We start from the raw sequence: 19,083 nt of genomic DNA, 5'->3' as shown, positions 1-19,083 counted from the left end.
TTGATCTCTTAGACCTATCAATTACCTAACTTCTACAACCAAAGCAGTAATGTATAAGATCTAGATCTCATCATGAATATTTCAAAGCTTAATTACAGAAAATAAATTGAGACATAGATCCTCAACATCAAACCAAGGAATTAAACTTATTAAGATTTCCCTGAGTGCTGTTATGCGTCCAAAGGTGATGTCTAAAAATAAGAAATCATAACAAAGCATACCTCAATGTCTTGGTTATCATCCAGGGCAGAAACACTAGCAATCACCGGTAACTGCCTGCAATCACAAGTATATCTACTTCAAGCTAACACACCATTATGCAAAACTTATACCAGGCTGCCTATAGGCAATATAGAATTATAATGGAAACATAATTTACAATACAAGCACAAAATTGTTACATTTAACAGGCTAATATACTCTAGAAGTGACTGGTTCATATGAGCGCACAACCTATGTAGGAGATGCAACCCGGGGCGGATCTAGGATTTGAGGTTAGGGGGGGCTGAATTTATTGATCTCCCCCAAATCAATTTTTTTTTAGCATTCCGTACACTTCATTTTCATGCATTTTTTTAACAATCACTTAATATAATAGATAATTGTTTGCAATTCAATTAATTCAACATTAAGTAGATTGAAAGCATATACAAAAACATACTTTTATGCATTCTTTTAAAAAATATATTTCATTTTCTAAACAAATAAACTAACTTTCATTGTTAATAATTAGTAATTTTACTTTTAACTTTAGAATGGACTCAAATTCAACATTAAAAATTAAATAATAAAAAAAAGGATAAAAATAACATAAATATAACAAATCAATGTACAATGTCAAATAATTAATATGGATAGTTGGATATACTATAAATAATGTATTATATTCTTTCTTCTATTTCTTATTTATATACACATATACATATATAAAATAAACTATATATCTATATCAAAAAAAAAAAAAACTCAAAAGTTGGAGGGGGCTTCAGCCCCCCCCCTCCCCCCCGAATCCGCCACTGGATGCAACCAGTATCAAAATGACACAGTGATAAGGAGTTCCTCACCCAGATCTTTCAAAGAAAATACACTAGCAATTAATGTTCATCAACGGATGTAAAAAGTATGGTAAAAGAATCTAGCAAGTAAAAGTGAAAATTCTGAAATTCCATGCTTATAAAACCATATAGCATATACTGCATTCTGCCCCGTTCTTACCACAGATTAATGCTGCTAAAAATCACTGCAATCCATGTCACGGTATTTTGAGAATTTTAAACATTGGTGTCTCTTGATTGTTGGCCCCTGTTGACATGCTTCTACTAAGCACGGCCCCAGCTATAAACATGGGTCAAGGACTGCATTCCTGTCAAAAGTCTCATGTAGGCCAACCCCAGTTGCAATTATTCATGAAAAAATGGCTGAAACATATTATACCTCTTACATTGTCCGTGCCATTAAGCCGTTTAGGAAATCTCATAAAAACACATGAAAGAGTGCAGCATGCACTAAATTAATGTCCATGAATTTAGTAACTCCAGATGCAATTTCAGTAGTATCGAAAGCAAAAAACACCATACATAAAGCTTACAGATTTCTTAAACCCTAGAGAGAACAAGTGCAGTGCAATCATTTTGAACTCCACTTCCTCAAAACAGATTAATATACTTCATATTAAAAATACAGAGACTGCAATATGTGAAGAAGAAAGAAAATAATGTGGTGAATAGAACACATGTAGAAAAGCATTTCATATACATGTTACCAGGATATATGTTTAGTGCAAGACAGTAAGTCGTAGGTTTGAGAGTTTGCAGGCAGATTTAGCTATAAAGAAGTTTCGTGCCCATCATGGCACAAGATTCACATAATGAAAAACAATGAAACTTTATTTACTCGATATGAGTATATGATTTGTTTTATAGTAGTGAAAATGTTGGAGATTAAGTGTACAACTCAAATAGTTTGTGTATGACTTGAATCAAGAGCTAACCTTATCAAGGAGAAATAAAGCAGAAATTCACTTGCACTTAATTCTAACAATGATAAAAAAAAGTTGAATATGTTCGAAATCATTTACCAAGCTAGTTGGGCACTCGGACTTCCTAGTACAAACTGATCCAACCTAAAATTGTAAAACAATTCAATACATCCAATCCAGCTCCAATCATTGATAAGCCAAGTATGACCGGACCATAATAAATTAATGTCTATTTCATCAGACATTTCGACACTATTGGCAGTAATTTTGAAGGAATCACACTGAGTACCAATAAAAATGTAACACCGACTCTTTTAGAATGACCAGAAACATAATCAGCAATTATGTCCTCAGACGGCACACCAGGCTTAATCACGCTTGATCCCCAGAATTTTCATAGCCAATTCCCATGTGACAATGGCAGCAGCATTAGCAGGAAATGCCCTAACTATTGTAGGACCAAGCCCCGTATAGCATCCTCTGATTCCAGATCTTTTATAAATCTATCAGTGAGAAAGAATCAGACATTTATTGCTAATGTACTGCAGATCTAAATAAAAAAAAACTTGTTGCTTACCAATTCTAGAATCTGGGCTGGATTTCTTGTATGGTTTTTGTCTGGTGAAGTTTGGATTATGGTCTTCGCAACATCTAATGGTAGAACAACAGACCAACACTAATATTTGCAGAAATGATTCAAGAAGTTAGAAGCAGAAAAGGATGGTACAGATAAACAGAGAAAACATAAAAGTGAAGCCACAAAGTCAGAAAGAGCAATTATGACAATCTTGTATGATTAATTCGAAGACTTACAGCTATCCCACCAAGGCCGCCACTTACAATCCCAACTCCCACATCAATCACATGGGTTAGATCAGAGGAGGCATCTCTGAGTGGTTTATGCATGTAATAGCGCACATACTCATAAGTGCTAAAGAAGACAGCATTTCCAATAGATTCTCTAAAAAACGTTGCACCTCCTCCACGGAAAATGCCTGTAAGCTGAAGTGAACTTATCTCAGTTAGAAAGTAATTCACTGTATTATATCAATTGAGTATCATGTTTCTCACCCCTTCACTTTTTACAGTTTTAAGGGCACAATCAATAGGACTGCTGTACCGGCTTGAACTTTGAATGAAAGAGTCAGCGCCTTGAACTTGCATTCTACACTGAAAATCCCACAATCACACTAATGATGTGAACAGCTCACAGAGAAATGTCAAGCTTCTGATTTTAACTTACCTTTACCAGCTCAGATGGGCAGAGTATAAAGCTAATAACACCACCAGCAAAAAGACCTGCCGGAATTATGGAAAGAAGCTGTGGCTCTCCACTTTGTGCTTTTCCCTTCAAAGGCACACCAAAAATCAAAATAAAACATGGCCGAGGGTAGTCATATAAGCAACCTGTAAAGTTGTAACTTAGCTACTTTACTGTATCATCAGACATCAGAATCAAAACCACTCTAAAGCATGAAGGGTGGTGATGTCTGTAAGATTCAACATATCTAGCATAACAAACCTGAAGCAAGTGTTTTGTCTGGGAATAAATTCCAAAGGCAAGTGAGCTTTCAAAGGCCATTCCCACAAAAGAAGACGTTGCGCCACGATAGAGCCCTTTCACCTATCAAAATAGCAAGAGCTTTTTTTTTTCTTTTTTGAGGGGAAAATAGCAAGAGTTGGTCACACAGAAAAGGGAAGCAAAGACTATCTTAGGTAACTAAATGAATCACCTAGAATATGATATGAGACCATGATAAACCAAGTGGTGAAGTTGAAGCGATGAAATGACTTAATGACATTATGATTTACAAAAAAAAGGACCTGCGCTAAAAAATTTAATTGGGTGAACAAACTTTACTGCTTGAGATAGCTCCAATGACCACCGTAAACAAAGTATCATAGGGAAATCAATACTAGAAAAATAAAGGGAAGTTTCAGCCACATAGCATGCTAACTCAAAATAACTAAGAAAATTGTGCACCGAATAAAGGTCTCACAGGGAGTCAAGAGGCATACTCCTTCTGTCTTCAATATTCTTGTAGTACAGTGCAAACCATTCTTGTACTTAATCCCATTAGCTTCTGTATTATGTTTTTGCAGCTTCACCTGATAATACAAATTAACACAGACAAAAAAATTAGATACAATATAATGAGACTACCCTCAAGTTCTCCTAAATAACAGTTGTGCAATTGATGAAGTACTTCCCATAACTCGTAAAAGGTAATCAGAAATACAAGTTAAATTCACAACTATGACAAAGTTTCTGTGATTATTTTTGGCATAAAATGCTTAAGGAATTGGTTGGTTTTAGTTATTGGATACGCTGCTGATATGAACACTTGATAGGAAGTACAATTTCAGAAAATGATTATAGGCTATTGGTCAGGTTACACCAAAAACTCTCCAATCAAGACATGTTGCAAGGATATATGCTGAATTAAATGTGTCTATATGACTGACTACAAGGCTAGTTAATAAATACAAATGTGAACTAACAGCAGCAAGGATGTGTAATTGATACAATAATTGAACTCCTCCAAGTAACACATTTTCCCAATAAGAGATTCTAATGAAAAAGAGCAGCCATAGGTCACACATTGTACTGTCCAGTGCCCAAACTCCGACAGTCTGCTGTAACGGAGCTCCAAGAGCACTTCCGCTCATCAATTGATTGTCACTAGTATTTATGCAGCTTGAATACAAAGATCAACTATGTACATTTTAACCGCTAACTCAGTCACAGAAAGCTCAATACAGCACGTCAGCTTAGATATTATCCAATCTATTAACAAAACAAAATTACAAAAGGATCAGTTCTCAACAAGCAAGTAATCAGAAATTGAGTCGCAAAATCTAATCCACCAGGATGCCAATCCAGAAAACAATCACAAACGAATAAGGAATGTGTGTGTGAGAGAGAAGAAGAACCTTGACAGTATCGAATGGATGACCAACAATGACAGTGGCAACTCCAGCCAGCATACCGGCGACGTACTCCTTGTAACCCGACACAAAGCCCGCACTTTCCCCCATTGGGCACTCTTATCTGAACACTCTTTCACTCCAAAAACTCAAAATCCCGAGACTAATCCATGAGAAACCGCATTGGGCAGTATCATCTTCTCGATTGTACTAACTATGCAATCAAATTCTCAGAGGTGATAGAAAACCGGCGGCGGCGGATGCGGCGGTGAAAATTGTTCGGTAGCTGAGTAAGACGGCTGCTCCTCGATTTATTTAAGTAATTTTAAGCGCTTCTGTGTTGTTGGCTGCCCCGGCGGTTAAGTAACAAAACGGGTCGGCCCTCAAATTTAAACGGTTAGGGTTAGAGTTCGCGGATGGAAAGTGAAAAAGATTTTCGATTTTCGCGATAAGAATCTGATTTGAATATACGTCGGGTTAATTCCGTATTTCTTTAGCAGACTTGATAGCTGATTACCTTTTCAATTCATCTCAAGTAGATTCACTTTGTCCTTAACTTAATTCTCCAAAACTTGATCTTCAAATAGGTTAATTCTTTAAAACTTTGATATTTAAATTTTAAGACATTCTCTATCATTTGGTATGCAGATACAAGATTTATTTTTCTGCAAAGTCAATAAACTTGAGTTGAAAGCTCAAAATAACTAAGGTAGTCGGTGATGTATTGTGCATAAATGAAATATAGGATTCTTATTGCATGGACCTACAAAGAATGAATGGATATAAATGAAATAAAAGTAACTTAATATTAATAACAATAATAATAATTATTATTATTAATATTATTTATTTATCATCTAGTTTAATTATTATTTGTTATCATTATTTTATTATTATTATCATTATTATTTATAATAATTAATTATTATTATTATAGTGATTTATTATTATTATTATTATTATTATTATATGAGATTAATTTGTCAAAATAAAGAATAATTAATGATAATTTCATTCAAAAATAAATAAATTTTTATTTTTGAGTAATCCCATATTCTATCTTTGTGGAAATACACAATATCATAAGGAAGGAGATGGCTGATTAATCCTATATTCGTAGGAATATGCATTTCATTGAGATTGACGATTGTCATTATAAAAATCATATTAGCCGTATGAATGGAAATGAATATAGGAATCACCATATCATTCTCATTTCATGATTGCATATCGGTCATGCCTAAAAAACTTTGAGCAGCTCTGATTCTTCTTTGCTGACTTCTATAAAACAAAGAGCAAGTTCCCCAATGAGCTGTAAGTTACATCAACTTGCCATTATCATTATTAAGTTTGGTATTTAATCTAAACATAATAATTTTTCCAACAATATGTTTAGATATAATTTTTTACCATTGACATTTAGTCCACAAGTATAAAAAAAATTATACATTTAAGATTAATCAAGTCAGTATGATTATGTATCAACTATAATCTCATCATATTGATTATACCATAATCATAGCACTACAATGTATTGTATTAGTTAATTTATATATCTTAAATATTTTATAAGTGTTACTTATATGTATAAATATATATGACCATAAATATAATGTGACCATATTACATAATTTCTTTATAAATGAAATATATAATGAGATATTATTATCTAAAATGATTGCGCAGTTCAGTAAATAAAAATAAAAATATTAAAATATTAATATTGATAATATTTATCCTTATACATGGACTATATAATATATTTACTTATTTATTATTTTTTGAACATTTAGTCGGTGTATGTTTTACTCAATTGCATAATATTAGGACTTCAAATATGACATAGAGCATGAAATCCGATAAGCTGAAAGAATTTCCAACGTAGATTGCAGGCATTGAGTGTTACTTATATGTATAAATATATATGACCATAAATATAATGTGACCATATTACATAATTTCTTTATAAATGAAATATATAATGAGATATTATTATCTAAAATGATTGCACAGTCCAGTAAATAAAAATAAAAATAAAAATATTAAAATATTAATATTGATAATATTTATCATTATACATGGACTATATAATATATTTACTTATTTATTATTTTTTGAACATTTAGTCGGTGTATTTTTTACTCAATTGCATAATATTACGATTGACTGAGAACATAGGACTTCAAATATGACATAGAGCATGAAATCCGATAAGCTGAAAGAATTTCCAAAGTAGATTGCAGGCATTGAAGATGGAACAATTTCTCAACATATTTATGACTCAATTATACAATGCTACGATTGACTAAGAACACGAGCCTTCAAAATATGGCATCGAGCAAGTAATTCGATGAGTTAAAGGAATTTTCAGTGTGAATTGTGGGTATTGGAGATGGAACAAATGGTGGCGATAATAATGATCATGCATCTAACGATCTCCTTAATGAAGTATTGCTTAAATCATAAAAAGATTTAATAAGAGACAACGTTTCAAATACTTACTCGTACTATTCTAACAACATCCATGACAATTTTTATTTCAAAGAACAAGCAATAGACGCCCCTACAGTCTTACCCATGCATTGTACTACAACCTAAAATTTCCAATACTCATATATTATTAATAAATATATTTAAATAATAAAAGTTACTTTATTTAATATTTATTTTTTATAAAAATATCTCTCACGCGTCGCACGGACTCAAAACTAATAAATAAATGAAAGGAAAATGTCTCAAAGAAAGTTCATTAGAAAATAACCGCACCCGAACTGCGTCACTATAAATTTTAAACGCCAACATCAAAATCTCTCTTCGGAATAACTTCTCTAATTCAGGCACCTGAATGCTTAATTCAGGTGCCCCACATAGTAAAAGTAGCTCAAAGAGTTAATTATTCAGACAATAACAGTTACATTACAGCAATTCAATCATTAAAAATAGATCAACATTGCCACATATGAGTACTAATCCCAGTAGTATGATCACCCAACTAATGACAAACTTGGCCATAATTTTATTAATTACAACAAATAAAGTTACCAAGTATTTGGCAATATTTATTCTTTCGATGGGAGTGTATAGCATCTTTCATTTTCTGAAGAAGAGTAATCGGACAATTACAACTTACTCGGTATAAGGTCAGTAGAAAATCTTCCAGGTATCCCATGCTGTGCTGTCGTCTTCAGCAATTCGTTTCTGTCGGCTATAAATTTGGCAAAACGAGAACCCTTTGTACCTTTACCGTTGTCTTCAGCAGGAAACTTCAGTATATCGGGTATAGGCTCTGGCTTGGGATATACTGGCGGCATCAGCGCCCATATAGAAGAAAGGTGTTCATTAGGTTTGTCAAGTTCTTCTAAAACCGTAAGATTCTGCATATCTGGAAAAGAGAGAGTATGGGTTGTCATCAAATTTAATACTTAAGCGCACTTGTTAACAAGAAGCACAAAACATGATCCAGGAAAGAATAGCATCTGATAGAGATAATGTCTTTAAATTATCACACACCAATCAAATTAGTTTTACAGGAAGTTACCCTGGAAATTCTTCAATATCTACTGGATTGATTTAGGTTGTTAATCACATTTTACCATCGCTAGTTTCTTAAATTGACTGAAGAATACAAATTGGTAGTAAATTTCAATGAAAATAACCTTCAGAGAACTTCAAGATTGGCTTAAGCGCCGCACATGGGATGCTGAAGTTCAAATGTGGTATTACCGTTCCTCCACCATGCTTGGCATTGCTGTCGAAGAATTTAGTAATTAAATTTGAAGTCACATGCAAACATAAAAAAGATTAGAGTATATACAAGTGAAACAGAAGTGGGGAGGAGGAAAAGTATGATGAGGGCAATACAGCTTTCAAACCAACTACTATTCAAAAAGTATTGACAGTAGTACTTGCAAAAGGATTTAAACTTCTTATCTCAAAAGAAAATGAAAAAGAAGAGAGAGACCTATTCGAGCTCCTCTGGCAGATCATAAACTTAGCTAGTGAGCTGGAGCAAAAGAGCCCCATTGACATGTTGGTTGTCCATGAAGAACACATACCTTGTGACGAGACCAATCATGCAACCATTTGAGTTGACAACAGCACCACCACTACTGCCAGGATGGACTGCTGCAGTTGTTTCAAGCATGGCCGGGAATTGCTCACATGAGCTCAGTTTACTGGATCGGGTCTCTGGAGATCTAGCAGCTTCAATTACTTTAGCTATCACACCGAGGCAAGCAGATGGAAGGAAGTCTGAATTTTTTTCGAAACTATCAAACCTTGTCTAGGGTAATGGAATATAGTAGTGAACACTGAGAGTGAGATAATACAGCACAAAATACTATAATGACTATTTAGTATTTACTAGCAATATAATGCGTTTCTAAGTGTACTGCTAGGCTATAAGTCAATGCAGAAGGTCGGCAGTACAGTTTATGAATAGTAAAAAAGAAAATATACAACACGCATATTAAATTGTCTAAATCCAGAAAATGGAATAGGAAATCCGTCGTTATAGCTTGTTGCTTTGGAATTATTAGCGGCAAGCCCACACCTGAAGCTGCACCAGCCAGACAATATGGTGGTGAACGCACTGTTTTGTAGGCTAAGCTGTTCACCTTGTAAAAGCGTTAGTGGCCTTCTTGAACCAAAGCATAAAAATCCACCCCAGCCCACACAATGAGCTCTTTCCCCTTGTTGAGGAGGGCTAACATTTTGGAGCAAACATAGCCAGCAACAAATTTAATTAATAGATAAATGATCTAGCACATAAAACCAGTCAGAAGAGCCTTTAATATGCCATCATAAAATTCACTTTCTCCACATATCCACCCACTTTATTTACTTAAAAAACAAGGCCAAAGATATCAAAACAAATATGAGGTATAGTTTAGTATAAGCATGAATAAGATATTTAACAGGACAGCACAGGAGGTGAAAATTTTTACCACAACGAGGCCCAAATAATCCATGCCCAATGACATATGCCTCCGATCCAGATGCAGGGCAATCAACATCAAAGGAAATAGGACAAAGTTGACCAGGAGCTATCGCAAGCTGCAGTAGAGCAACATCTAAGGGACCTTTGGAGACATAGACTATCCTAGCATCAGTCCAAATCCAAGGATCCATAAAGTCTAAGCGCACGCGTATATTTCTGTGATTTATCTTAGCCAAGCTGCATTGAGAAAGTCCATCGTCATTTTTCAAAGATATATCTGCTGCTTTTAGATTTGTAGCCACCAGATTCTGACTTGATTTTTCACCATTAAATGTCTCAAGCCTCATATGAGCATTCGGAATAATAGAAACCTCCGATCTTCTCTCATTTCTGTCACTAGTCGAAGCTGTTTTTCCAAATCTCCATGGCTCAAGGAGATGAGCATTTGTAAGAACCAGACCTTGTTTATTGAGCAAAACACCAGATGCCCATGATCCATCATCAGTCGTGATAAGACAAATCGAAGACATAGCCTTTTCAACTGGAGATAGAAGCCGAGAACCAAAATGAATCTGCTCGTGAGAGTGATTTGGAAGTTCATATGAGTGGTCTTTAGGTAATACAGTTTCAACAACACTCAAGTGTTGATTACTATAATTGACTCCATCCCAAGCACTATGAGGCTTCTCCAGCATCAACTCACTGCAAGCAGAGGCAATGGCTTCCCATGGAATCACCATCTGTCAACCAATGACATATAACTAGTTAAAGTATTCCAAAGATATAGATGGATTCGTTCTAATTATATTGCTATGGGTAAGGCTGTGCATGGGTCCTCAACTTGAAGAACATCACTTGTATAAGTTACTTATGGTGGTTTTTTGACTCATTAAATCTCGACCTGTACAAGGCACATCCTAAGAATGGTATATTCCACTAAGACTAACCCCATACAAAGCTCTGCATAAACAAGGGAAGAGAGACAATCCTGCACACCTGAACTTCGGTGCCACTAATCTTTTGCCGCAGTGGTCTCGTCAGAAGACCAATAAATTGTGCTTGTTCACTGAAAACTGGGCTACCTTCCATTCCTGAGGTAATCAAGGTTAATGCTATCAGAATCAACAAAATACAAGAATCAAGAACAACTTTGACGAGCTTGTTGCTCACACCAGGAAGACATCTAATATCAGCCATCAATAAAGATCTTGTTGAAGAACTGGGTGGGTAGCTGTTGCCAATCGACCCCACTGAAATACTGCACTCAGACGAAGATAGAGATTAAGTTAAGACAGGTATTATAACAGGCCCAACACTCGATCACTACTTGAGATTCAAGTTTACTCCTCTATCAATTATTAAGTAACCCAGAGTTCAAGGTCTTCTAATATTGTATTATACAACAAACAAACAGTACCACTTCTCTGCCATAACTAAGGCAGTAACTATGCAGGAAACTTCATTCTTAAAGTTGCCCCTCCAGGCAGGTATGCATTTATAGAATGGCATGGAAAGACACATCCACATGGAAACAAAGCACAATCATGGAGAAACTATAGAAAGAAGCAACAATTACTTGTTAAAGAAGTGTAAAGGTGATAATATGCCAAAAGGAGATCCCATCGCCAGAAGAAGATTGCCTCTCTTTGGAATAGATCTCTGCACCTTCAGGGGATTCTGAAAAACACATATCAACGCTGTCACTATCAGTGCTCGGAAAATGGTTTTTCAATGAAATGATAGTGCAAAAAGATTACTTAGCATTTGCATAGGCATGCAATATTAATATCAAAGTACTAGAATGATAATCATACAGCTGCAGAAAATTTGGAGGGAACTGCTAGCAGGGCAATTCTTGTAGCTGATTGTCCCATGACATTAGGGCTGCTTGATCCCATACTCCCAATGGGCAAATGATTCTGGAAGGGTGATTGCTCAACCTGAAATCAGCAGTTGATAGTTCCTGTTACATAATACACCATCTATGTTGTTAAATATTGATATGCTTTTCCCAGACAAGCACACCCACTTTCATTTTTTAAGAACCAGAACTTCAAAGAGCAAAGTGACATCGTTAAAAAACTTTCAGAATAGTCAATCTAAGCACGACAGAAGACTAGAAGCCCACAGGCATAAAGGTTTCACCAGGCAAGATGCTCATCTTGTGGGAGCTTGCAGTGTATATCGAGCATTGTTAAATAGTTTTATAAAATTAGAATCTCAAATGCATTGATTAAGCCAGTTATGTGGCTACATCAATGAAAAACATTACAAATCATTGGTAAAACTAGTATATAGAAAGGTTCATCTGCAGGTTTTAGACTTGCTTAGGGTAAAGGTCCTACCTGCCCATGACAATGGAGCGGATATGAAGTTTATGAGAGCTTCATTATTGTTGCAGCACATGTCATGGTATAGAATCTATTATGCCTTTTCATAAGCTACGTAGTTTGCAGCAGAAAGAAATCAGAATTGTAAGCAATATGAAAGTGAAATTCATCAATTTCTTGTCCCAAAAACAAATTCAACAAATCACCATATTGGTTTTTATCAGAAACTTTTGCTACATCTTGAAAACATAAGAGAAAATGAGTGCGGAAAGGTGACTAAGTTACCTGTTCGTGGGAGCTGTCAATATGTTGAGGACCACGGCCATGAGAGGCTAGAGACCAACCAACTTCCCAACTATGTTCCGGTGAACCGCAAGAAGCTTCAATTAGTGATCGGACGGCAGCAGATGAATGTGGAATGTCAAGCTTCAGGAATGAGCACCTTTACTGTCAGGACTTTCTTTTAAAGATTCAGATAAAATGATATTAAAAGGAAGCACGAGGCACTCAGCGTGACAAGTCTGGAAAAAGCAGCATCCTTGAAGAATGACTTCTACACTCAACTTATCATACTACTAAGTCATACATTCATTTAAAAGATTAGATTTTGAATACCTCAGTAACTTATTGTTCCTGAGACATTAAGAATATCTAACTACAAGTGTCCTAGCTAATTGCCTACCATCTTTAGAAGTTGAGCTGGAAGCCAGGGTAGAGACTCCATGTTGCCATCTACCATAGACTTGTCCTAGTCATAAAAAAACCCATACACTGTGTCAGCCAAAATTACACTACCATATAACACTTGGCTCAAAAATTATATCTCTAGTACAAGGTTGCGCACCTCCATTAGTATATCAATCTGAACACCTGGTATCAAACGAGGCTTCTTCTACAAAATTGAATAATAACCGTCAGATAACTGAATGACCAAGATGCTAGTCAATATACCATAATTCGTGCACATATATTTAAATATATATGTCAATATATCAAACCTCTGAAATGCTTTCCTGGTACAACTGTGATACAAATGGTTCAATCACGGATGCAACTGTCAAGACCAAGATGCTCTCTGACAATTCCAAGTTGCTGGATGCTGGAAAAATCGTTCCTGAAGCTGATAGCATTGTTTTGCCAGAACTACAGGAACATAAAATTTTGCTTCAATTAACAAGTCCACAGAAATACAATAGATATTTACTTGAATTAATTTGTCATATATCTAACTCTACATCAAGCAAACATGCATTGATACAAGTCAATTGAACAAGTCCACATCCAGATGACCATAAACAAATAAGTAATGCAACACCATAATACGACGAGTCTTGGAACTTACTTGTAATGGTGGAAAGCATGATTTCGCATTTTCAGACCCTTCGGGTCCTGAAAAGAACCAAGGAACAATTAAAAAAAAACATAATGACAACAAAAATCAAACAGTTTCGATCAAAAATAAGAAATTCAGAAAACTTCAAAACAACAAAGCCCGAGAAATCCAATAAACTTTAATACAGGGAAAAATCAACAAATCAAAGAAAGTTGAGTCCCAATATCAAAGGCAAGAAAACCATCATAAAATACGTTGACTTCAAAGAGAATTGAGCAGAGTACTGAATATCATACACGGGGGGGGGGGGGGGGAGAATGGATTGAGAAACTCACGGGGCCTTGAACTCTGACCATCACAGCGAAGTTGCGAGCAAACTCAGCAACTTCAGGGAGACCCATGCCGACAATCTCAGAACCAAGGGTCTATCCGTGAAGTTGCATAACACCACCGCGCCGCCTTCTTATCTAGGTATTTCAACGATTTTTTTTTTTTTTTTTTTGCAATCAATCAGTAATTTAGTTTGGATAAGTGAATCAATAGTTACACATGCACGCATATGATACGAGTTGACTAAATTGAATTGGGGGAAAATTCCGACTCACGGGGCATACCAGGAGCAGACGACGACGTTTGCTGGGCCGCCGCAATTCTCTGTTGCTTGGAATCTTTTCTTTCGCTTCTGTCCTTTTTTCCCCATAATATGATAAGAAACTGGGAATTTCCAAAGTGAAGTACAGTAACATCACCTGTGAAAAAAAACTAACCACCACAAAAAGGAAAGTAAAACAGCTGTTTTTTTACAAAAGGCCATAAAGAAACATACCTAAATTATTAGGTTTAAAGTTTAATCCATTGAGCATAAAATTTCTACTTTTATCGCATTGAAATCTAAATTTTGTTCGGTAACTATGGTTGCAATCGTTGTAGTAATAGTTTTTTTTATGATATACTCCCTCCGTCCATGAAAGAACTTCCTAGGAGGGAGTGACACGGGTTATAAGAAAAAATATTATTGAGTGTAGTGAGAGTGGATAAAAGGTAGTTGAGTGTATTGGGAGTGGTGAAAAAATGTTATAATTAATATTGAGAGTTGTGAAAAGTGAAAAGTAAGAGGATTATAAGTGGTGGGGTATAGTCCAAAAATAGGTAGGAAGTTCTTTTGTGGACATCCCAAAAAGAAAAGATAGGAAGTTCTTTCGTGGACGGAGGAAGTACATATTTATAGATTTTTGTAGGTTTAAGTTTTTTTTAAAAAAAAAATAATCTTGATGCATGAGATCATTGAGATGTGTGCTAAAAAATTGTTAAGAATATTTTTATTAGCAACTGCACCAATCGATCATTAGAATAAGACAAAAGATTTAATAGACAAAAAAAGATACTTCTTCCATCCTACGAATCTTGACACTTGTAAGTTTAAATTTTTATTTTTATTTTTAAATAATCTTGATGCATGAGATCATTGAGATGTGTGCTAAAAAATTGTTAAGAATATTTTTATTAACAACTGCACCAATCGATCATTAGAATAAGACAAAAGATTTAATAGACAAAAAAAGATACTCCTTCCATCCCACGAATCTTGACATGTTTGATTTCGGCACGGAAGTTGTAGATTAGTGTTTTAAGTGTGAAGTTAATAAAATATAAAAGTGATAAAGTATGAGAGAGAATGTAATAAAAGTGATAAAGTATGATAGAGAAGGTAATAATTATTACCTTATTTGAAAATGTGTCAAGATTCGTGGGACGGCAAAAAAAAAAACGTGTCAAGATTCGTGGGACGGAGGGAGTAAAATATTGATAACGAACCGTAAGTCAATTGATAAGTTGCTTCACCACCAATTAATAAATGTGTATAAGAAGGATGAAGACCAACCCATCCAACAACTTTTATCAAATGAAAAAATGTCACTTGATGTTTTGTTATTTAAAAATAAAGTAATAAATAATGAAAAAAAAAATATGTTGATGCTGAAATGGATAATTGATAAAGTTATAAAATTAAGTTAAAATGTTAAACTAGTGCAAATTGTTGATAAATCTAAGAAGGGGGAAATCTTTTTAAATACATCATATTAAAAAGTATAAATTTTTTACACCCGTTCATAAGAGTATAAGTTTTTTATACAAAAATATGTTAAATTATTACATTACCCTTACTATATATTAATAAGTTAAAAGAAATAAAAAAAGTACTAAGTTACGGCTTGCACACAATGGCAAGACACGATCGTGTAGCCACCATGTACAGTCATCGTGTGCACAAGACACGATCGTGTTGCCACCGTGTACATTGTGGTGGCTACACGATCGTGTCTTGAGCCTTCGTGTGCACAATTAATGGTATATATACGTGCACACTGTGGCTACACGACCGTGTCTTGCCATCGTGTGAACTTATACTCTTTTATTTATGGGTGTTTTAGTTCTTTTATTGATTTTGATATGAAAACCTTATACTCTTATGGATGGATGTAAAAAACTTCTATGTTTTATGCTTTGGTATAAAAAAATATATTAAATCTAAGAATCTGTCCCTAATAAATTTTAAACGCTTAATACAAATGCATAAAGAGAGAGTAGGGGGAAGATGGTTGCATTACAGATTTAAATTTAAAGACTTCATGCAACAAAATAGTTGTTAGAGCTGTTGTGGATTTGTTTTTGAGAAAGCAAAAAAACGCAGCAAGTGTAAATGAAAGAAAAAGACACCGGATTATGTGGTTCGATCTTACGATCTACGTCCACGGAAGAGAAGTCAAAGATTCCACTATAAACACTCAAGATTTTACAGATTACAATCGAGAAACTCTCATAGCTAGAAGAAGTGTATAGCTTCATAATCTATCAAAATCACTATGTATCCTCACTATCAACTAAGCTTTATAGTAATACAAAATCTTAAGCAATCAACACTCTACAATGATAACTGATTTGAGCTTATAAAAGAGATAAAAATGCAGTTAAGAAAATGAGCTGAGAAACCGTTCCTCTAATCTACATAATAGATCCGTTGGATCTGTTTTAACCAACTTACCAGTCTATTGCAAACAGCTCCCTTAACTCTCACCTAATTGCAATCTAACTCATGAGCTATAGACTAATATCATGCAAACACTTTACTAACAATTCTCCAGCTTGTCTGTACGAAGGAGATCAATGACTTCTCTTCATGTACCTACACAAATTACACAGAAATCTTGCTCTCCTTGAGAGAGCTCATACCAATCAAAGAACAACACTTTTGAAACTTAGTTGTAGGTAATGTTTTAGTAAGCATATCTGAAGCATTATCATCAGTTGAAACTTTCTTCACCATCACCTCACATTTTTCAACTGAGTAGCTAACAAAATGAAACCTAACATCTATATGTTTTGATCTTTTGTGTAGGGGTGAACAAAACCGAACCGGATCCAAATAATCGAACCGAACCATTGGTATTTGGTCGGTTTGATTTGGTTTTGAATTATTTTGGTTTTGGATCGGTTCTAATTTTAGAAAAATCGAAATTTTTTTGGTCGGATCGGTTTTGTGTTTAAAAAATTTGGATGAAACCGAACCGATCCGAAGTTTTTTAATTTAATAAGTTATAATATATATATATATATATATGTATATATATAGTTACAATTTTATCATAATTGAAATTGGTCAATGGATAGGTAAATTTTATATTTATGGTTAATATTTGAGTTAAGGTTGGTTTAACTTATTTTGTTACAAAATTCTCATTGACAGGAAATACGTTTCTAAAATTAAAAATTTAAATATTATATCAAAGTTTGGATAAACTGAAAACCAAACCGAAGTTTAAGTATGGTTTGGATCGGATCGGTTGGAAGGAGAATTTTGGTTCTGTTCGGTTGACATTTTTTAAAAGTTTGGATGATTTGGTTTTAGAAGTTCGGATCGATTTTCAACCGAACCAACCGATTGCTCACCCCTACTTTTGTGGAAACATTGATGCTGGACTAAATGAATGACGCTCTGGTTATCACAAAGAATAGGAACTAAAAAAATAACTAAATGCATGTCTAACTATAAACGTGATTTTTTTAAACCAAACTACAACAAAGCAAATGGCGATAAGGTGGTCGTACGTGCTGAGCAAAACGCATCGAGACATTGTGGGAGAGGGGGAGGGGAGAGAGAGAGAGAGTCAAATAAAACTTTAAAATAAAAGGTTTATTTCGAATGAGAGAGAGTAAAGGGATAGGGACGAGGAAGACCTGAGCCATCTACACAATATCTCTACTTATCATCGGTTTGCATCTCTTCTTTAAAGGAGAGATGCAAACCGATGATAAGTAGGAATATTTTGTAGCTTCTTAATAAAAATTTTCAAAAATGACAATTTCTTGATTTCGTTGTTGCTTGGTTTTTCTACTGCTTTCTCATGATTCACTTTCTCTTTCACAAAATAAATTTTATTGATCCACCACGATTCGACGCCCTACAAGCAAAAGTTTCTAGAATTGCTAGATGAATTATCGATGTCGTGTTGCGTGTAAATCTTTTTTTTTTTGTAGATCCAAATTTCTACACACAAGTACTCTTCTAAAATGAGAATGTTAGTTCCGATCAAGTATATACTGGTGTATGAAAATGAATACATCAATTGTAAACTTTTTGTTGTTTGTTACTTACTGAAGCAAGATTGATAAGTTAACTGAACCATTAGCTTTTCAGGTAATTTAATCAGCACACTTGAAAGTAAGCTAACTTTGTCCAAATAAGATGTCTTGCTAAGAGAGCGGTCAATTAGCTAACCTACTGACATTTTGAAAGCTTATCAATTGAACATGTTGTGAAAAAAATGGTAGATAAGCTACTCACGTTATTTGAAAATCTTTAAGTTATTTATCAACTTGTTCATTAGTTAGTATTAATGCAGATTCAATAATATGCAATTTAAACAACTAAAAGGTAAAGTTCACACAAAGTTTTACATGGTTCGGAGAGACCTTCTACATCCACGTACTTTATAAACAAGTGAATCAAATTATCTTTAGGACTCTTTATTTTAGAGCTGCAAGTTGGCTGGTCAGTTTGGTAACCTTAAACTGATCCACGAGGCCATGAACGAATTCTAACCTTTGCTTTCAAACTGTTAACACTTCGCATAATGTCTACTTCTTACAATAAACCTATAGGGTAATTAAGGTGTAGAAGAGGGTTCTAACTAATGAGTAATCTGTTACAGTGATTAGTATCTGAAGATTAGATTACTCATTCTAAGTTTAGGATGAACTTTGAAGAACACCTATAAACTGTAGGAAACATGTAGGAAACAACTATATGGTTCAAGTGATAACTTGTATCAGAGCTTGCAATCCCTTAAGCATTGAGTTTCCATTCTGGTTAATTGTGATGCTAAAGATTATTAGGATTGAGAGCTTGAAATCTTGAGAGTATAAGTTTACAATAATTCTGATAGTTGAAGCAGTCATAACTAGTGTGATTCTTCGAGTATTTATAGGTGCAATCCTCAATAGTTTTGTTGGAGAACATCTTAAAAAAAATTGAGCCGTGAGTCTTGAAAATCTTCTCGTTTGACTCAAGCTACAT

The 19,083-nt window shown here is 34.5% G+C and overlaps 2 protein-coding genes across 3 annotated transcripts; both read right to left on the bottom strand.

Moving 5' to 3' along the window:
* Nucleotides 1-1,865: 1,865 nt before the first annotated feature.
* LOC130985488 (mitochondrial arginine transporter BAC1) lies at nt 1,866-5,500 on the bottom strand. The gene is made up of 8 exons (XM_057908489.1): nt 4,913-5,500; nt 3,998-4,087; nt 3,501-3,602; nt 3,222-3,326; nt 3,050-3,148; nt 2,792-2,980; nt 2,556-2,654; nt 1,866-2,481 (listed from the first exon to the last, which is right to left on the bottom strand). The coding sequence occupies exons 1-8, from the start codon at nt 5,015-5,017 to the stop codon at nt 2,347-2,349; spliced, it is 924 nt and encodes a 307-aa protein (XP_057764472.1). The 5' UTR covers nt 5,018-5,500; the 3' UTR covers nt 1,866-2,346.
* A 2,283-nt stretch (nt 5,501-7,783) lies between these two features.
* LOC130985487 (glyoxysomal processing protease, glyoxysomal) lies at nt 7,784-14,276 on the bottom strand. 2 transcript variants are annotated; one of them, XM_057908487.1, is made up of 15 exons: nt 14,123-14,276; nt 13,844-13,975; nt 13,518-13,564; nt 13,174-13,318; nt 13,020-13,067; nt 12,858-12,923; nt 12,461-12,601; nt 11,660-11,785; nt 11,422-11,522; nt 11,018-11,103; nt 10,842-10,936; nt 9,853-10,585; nt 8,962-9,157; nt 8,563-8,654; nt 7,784-8,288 (listed from the first exon to the last, which is right to left on the bottom strand). In XM_057908487.1, exons 2-15 carry the CDS (start codon nt 13,907-13,909, stop codon nt 8,026-8,028), a joined length of 2,205 nt encoding a protein of 734 aa, XP_057764470.1. In that variant the 5' UTR covers nt 13,910-13,975; nt 14,123-14,276; the 3' UTR covers nt 7,784-8,025. The 2 variants fall into 2 exon arrangements, with proteins under 2 accessions (XP_057764470.1, XP_057764471.1); XM_057908488.1 differs by having other exon boundaries at nt 14,114-14,262.
* Between the last annotated feature and the right edge of the window lie 4,807 nt (nt 14,277-19,083).

This window comes from Salvia miltiorrhiza, chromosome 5 (genome assembly GCF_028751815.1).
Source record: "Salvia miltiorrhiza cultivar Shanhuang (shh) chromosome 5, IMPLAD_Smil_shh, whole genome shotgun sequence".
Taxonomy (NCBI): Eukaryota; Viridiplantae; Streptophyta; class Magnoliopsida; order Lamiales; family Lamiaceae; genus Salvia; species Salvia miltiorrhiza.
This window is presented reverse-complemented; position numbering and strand designations above follow the sequence as displayed.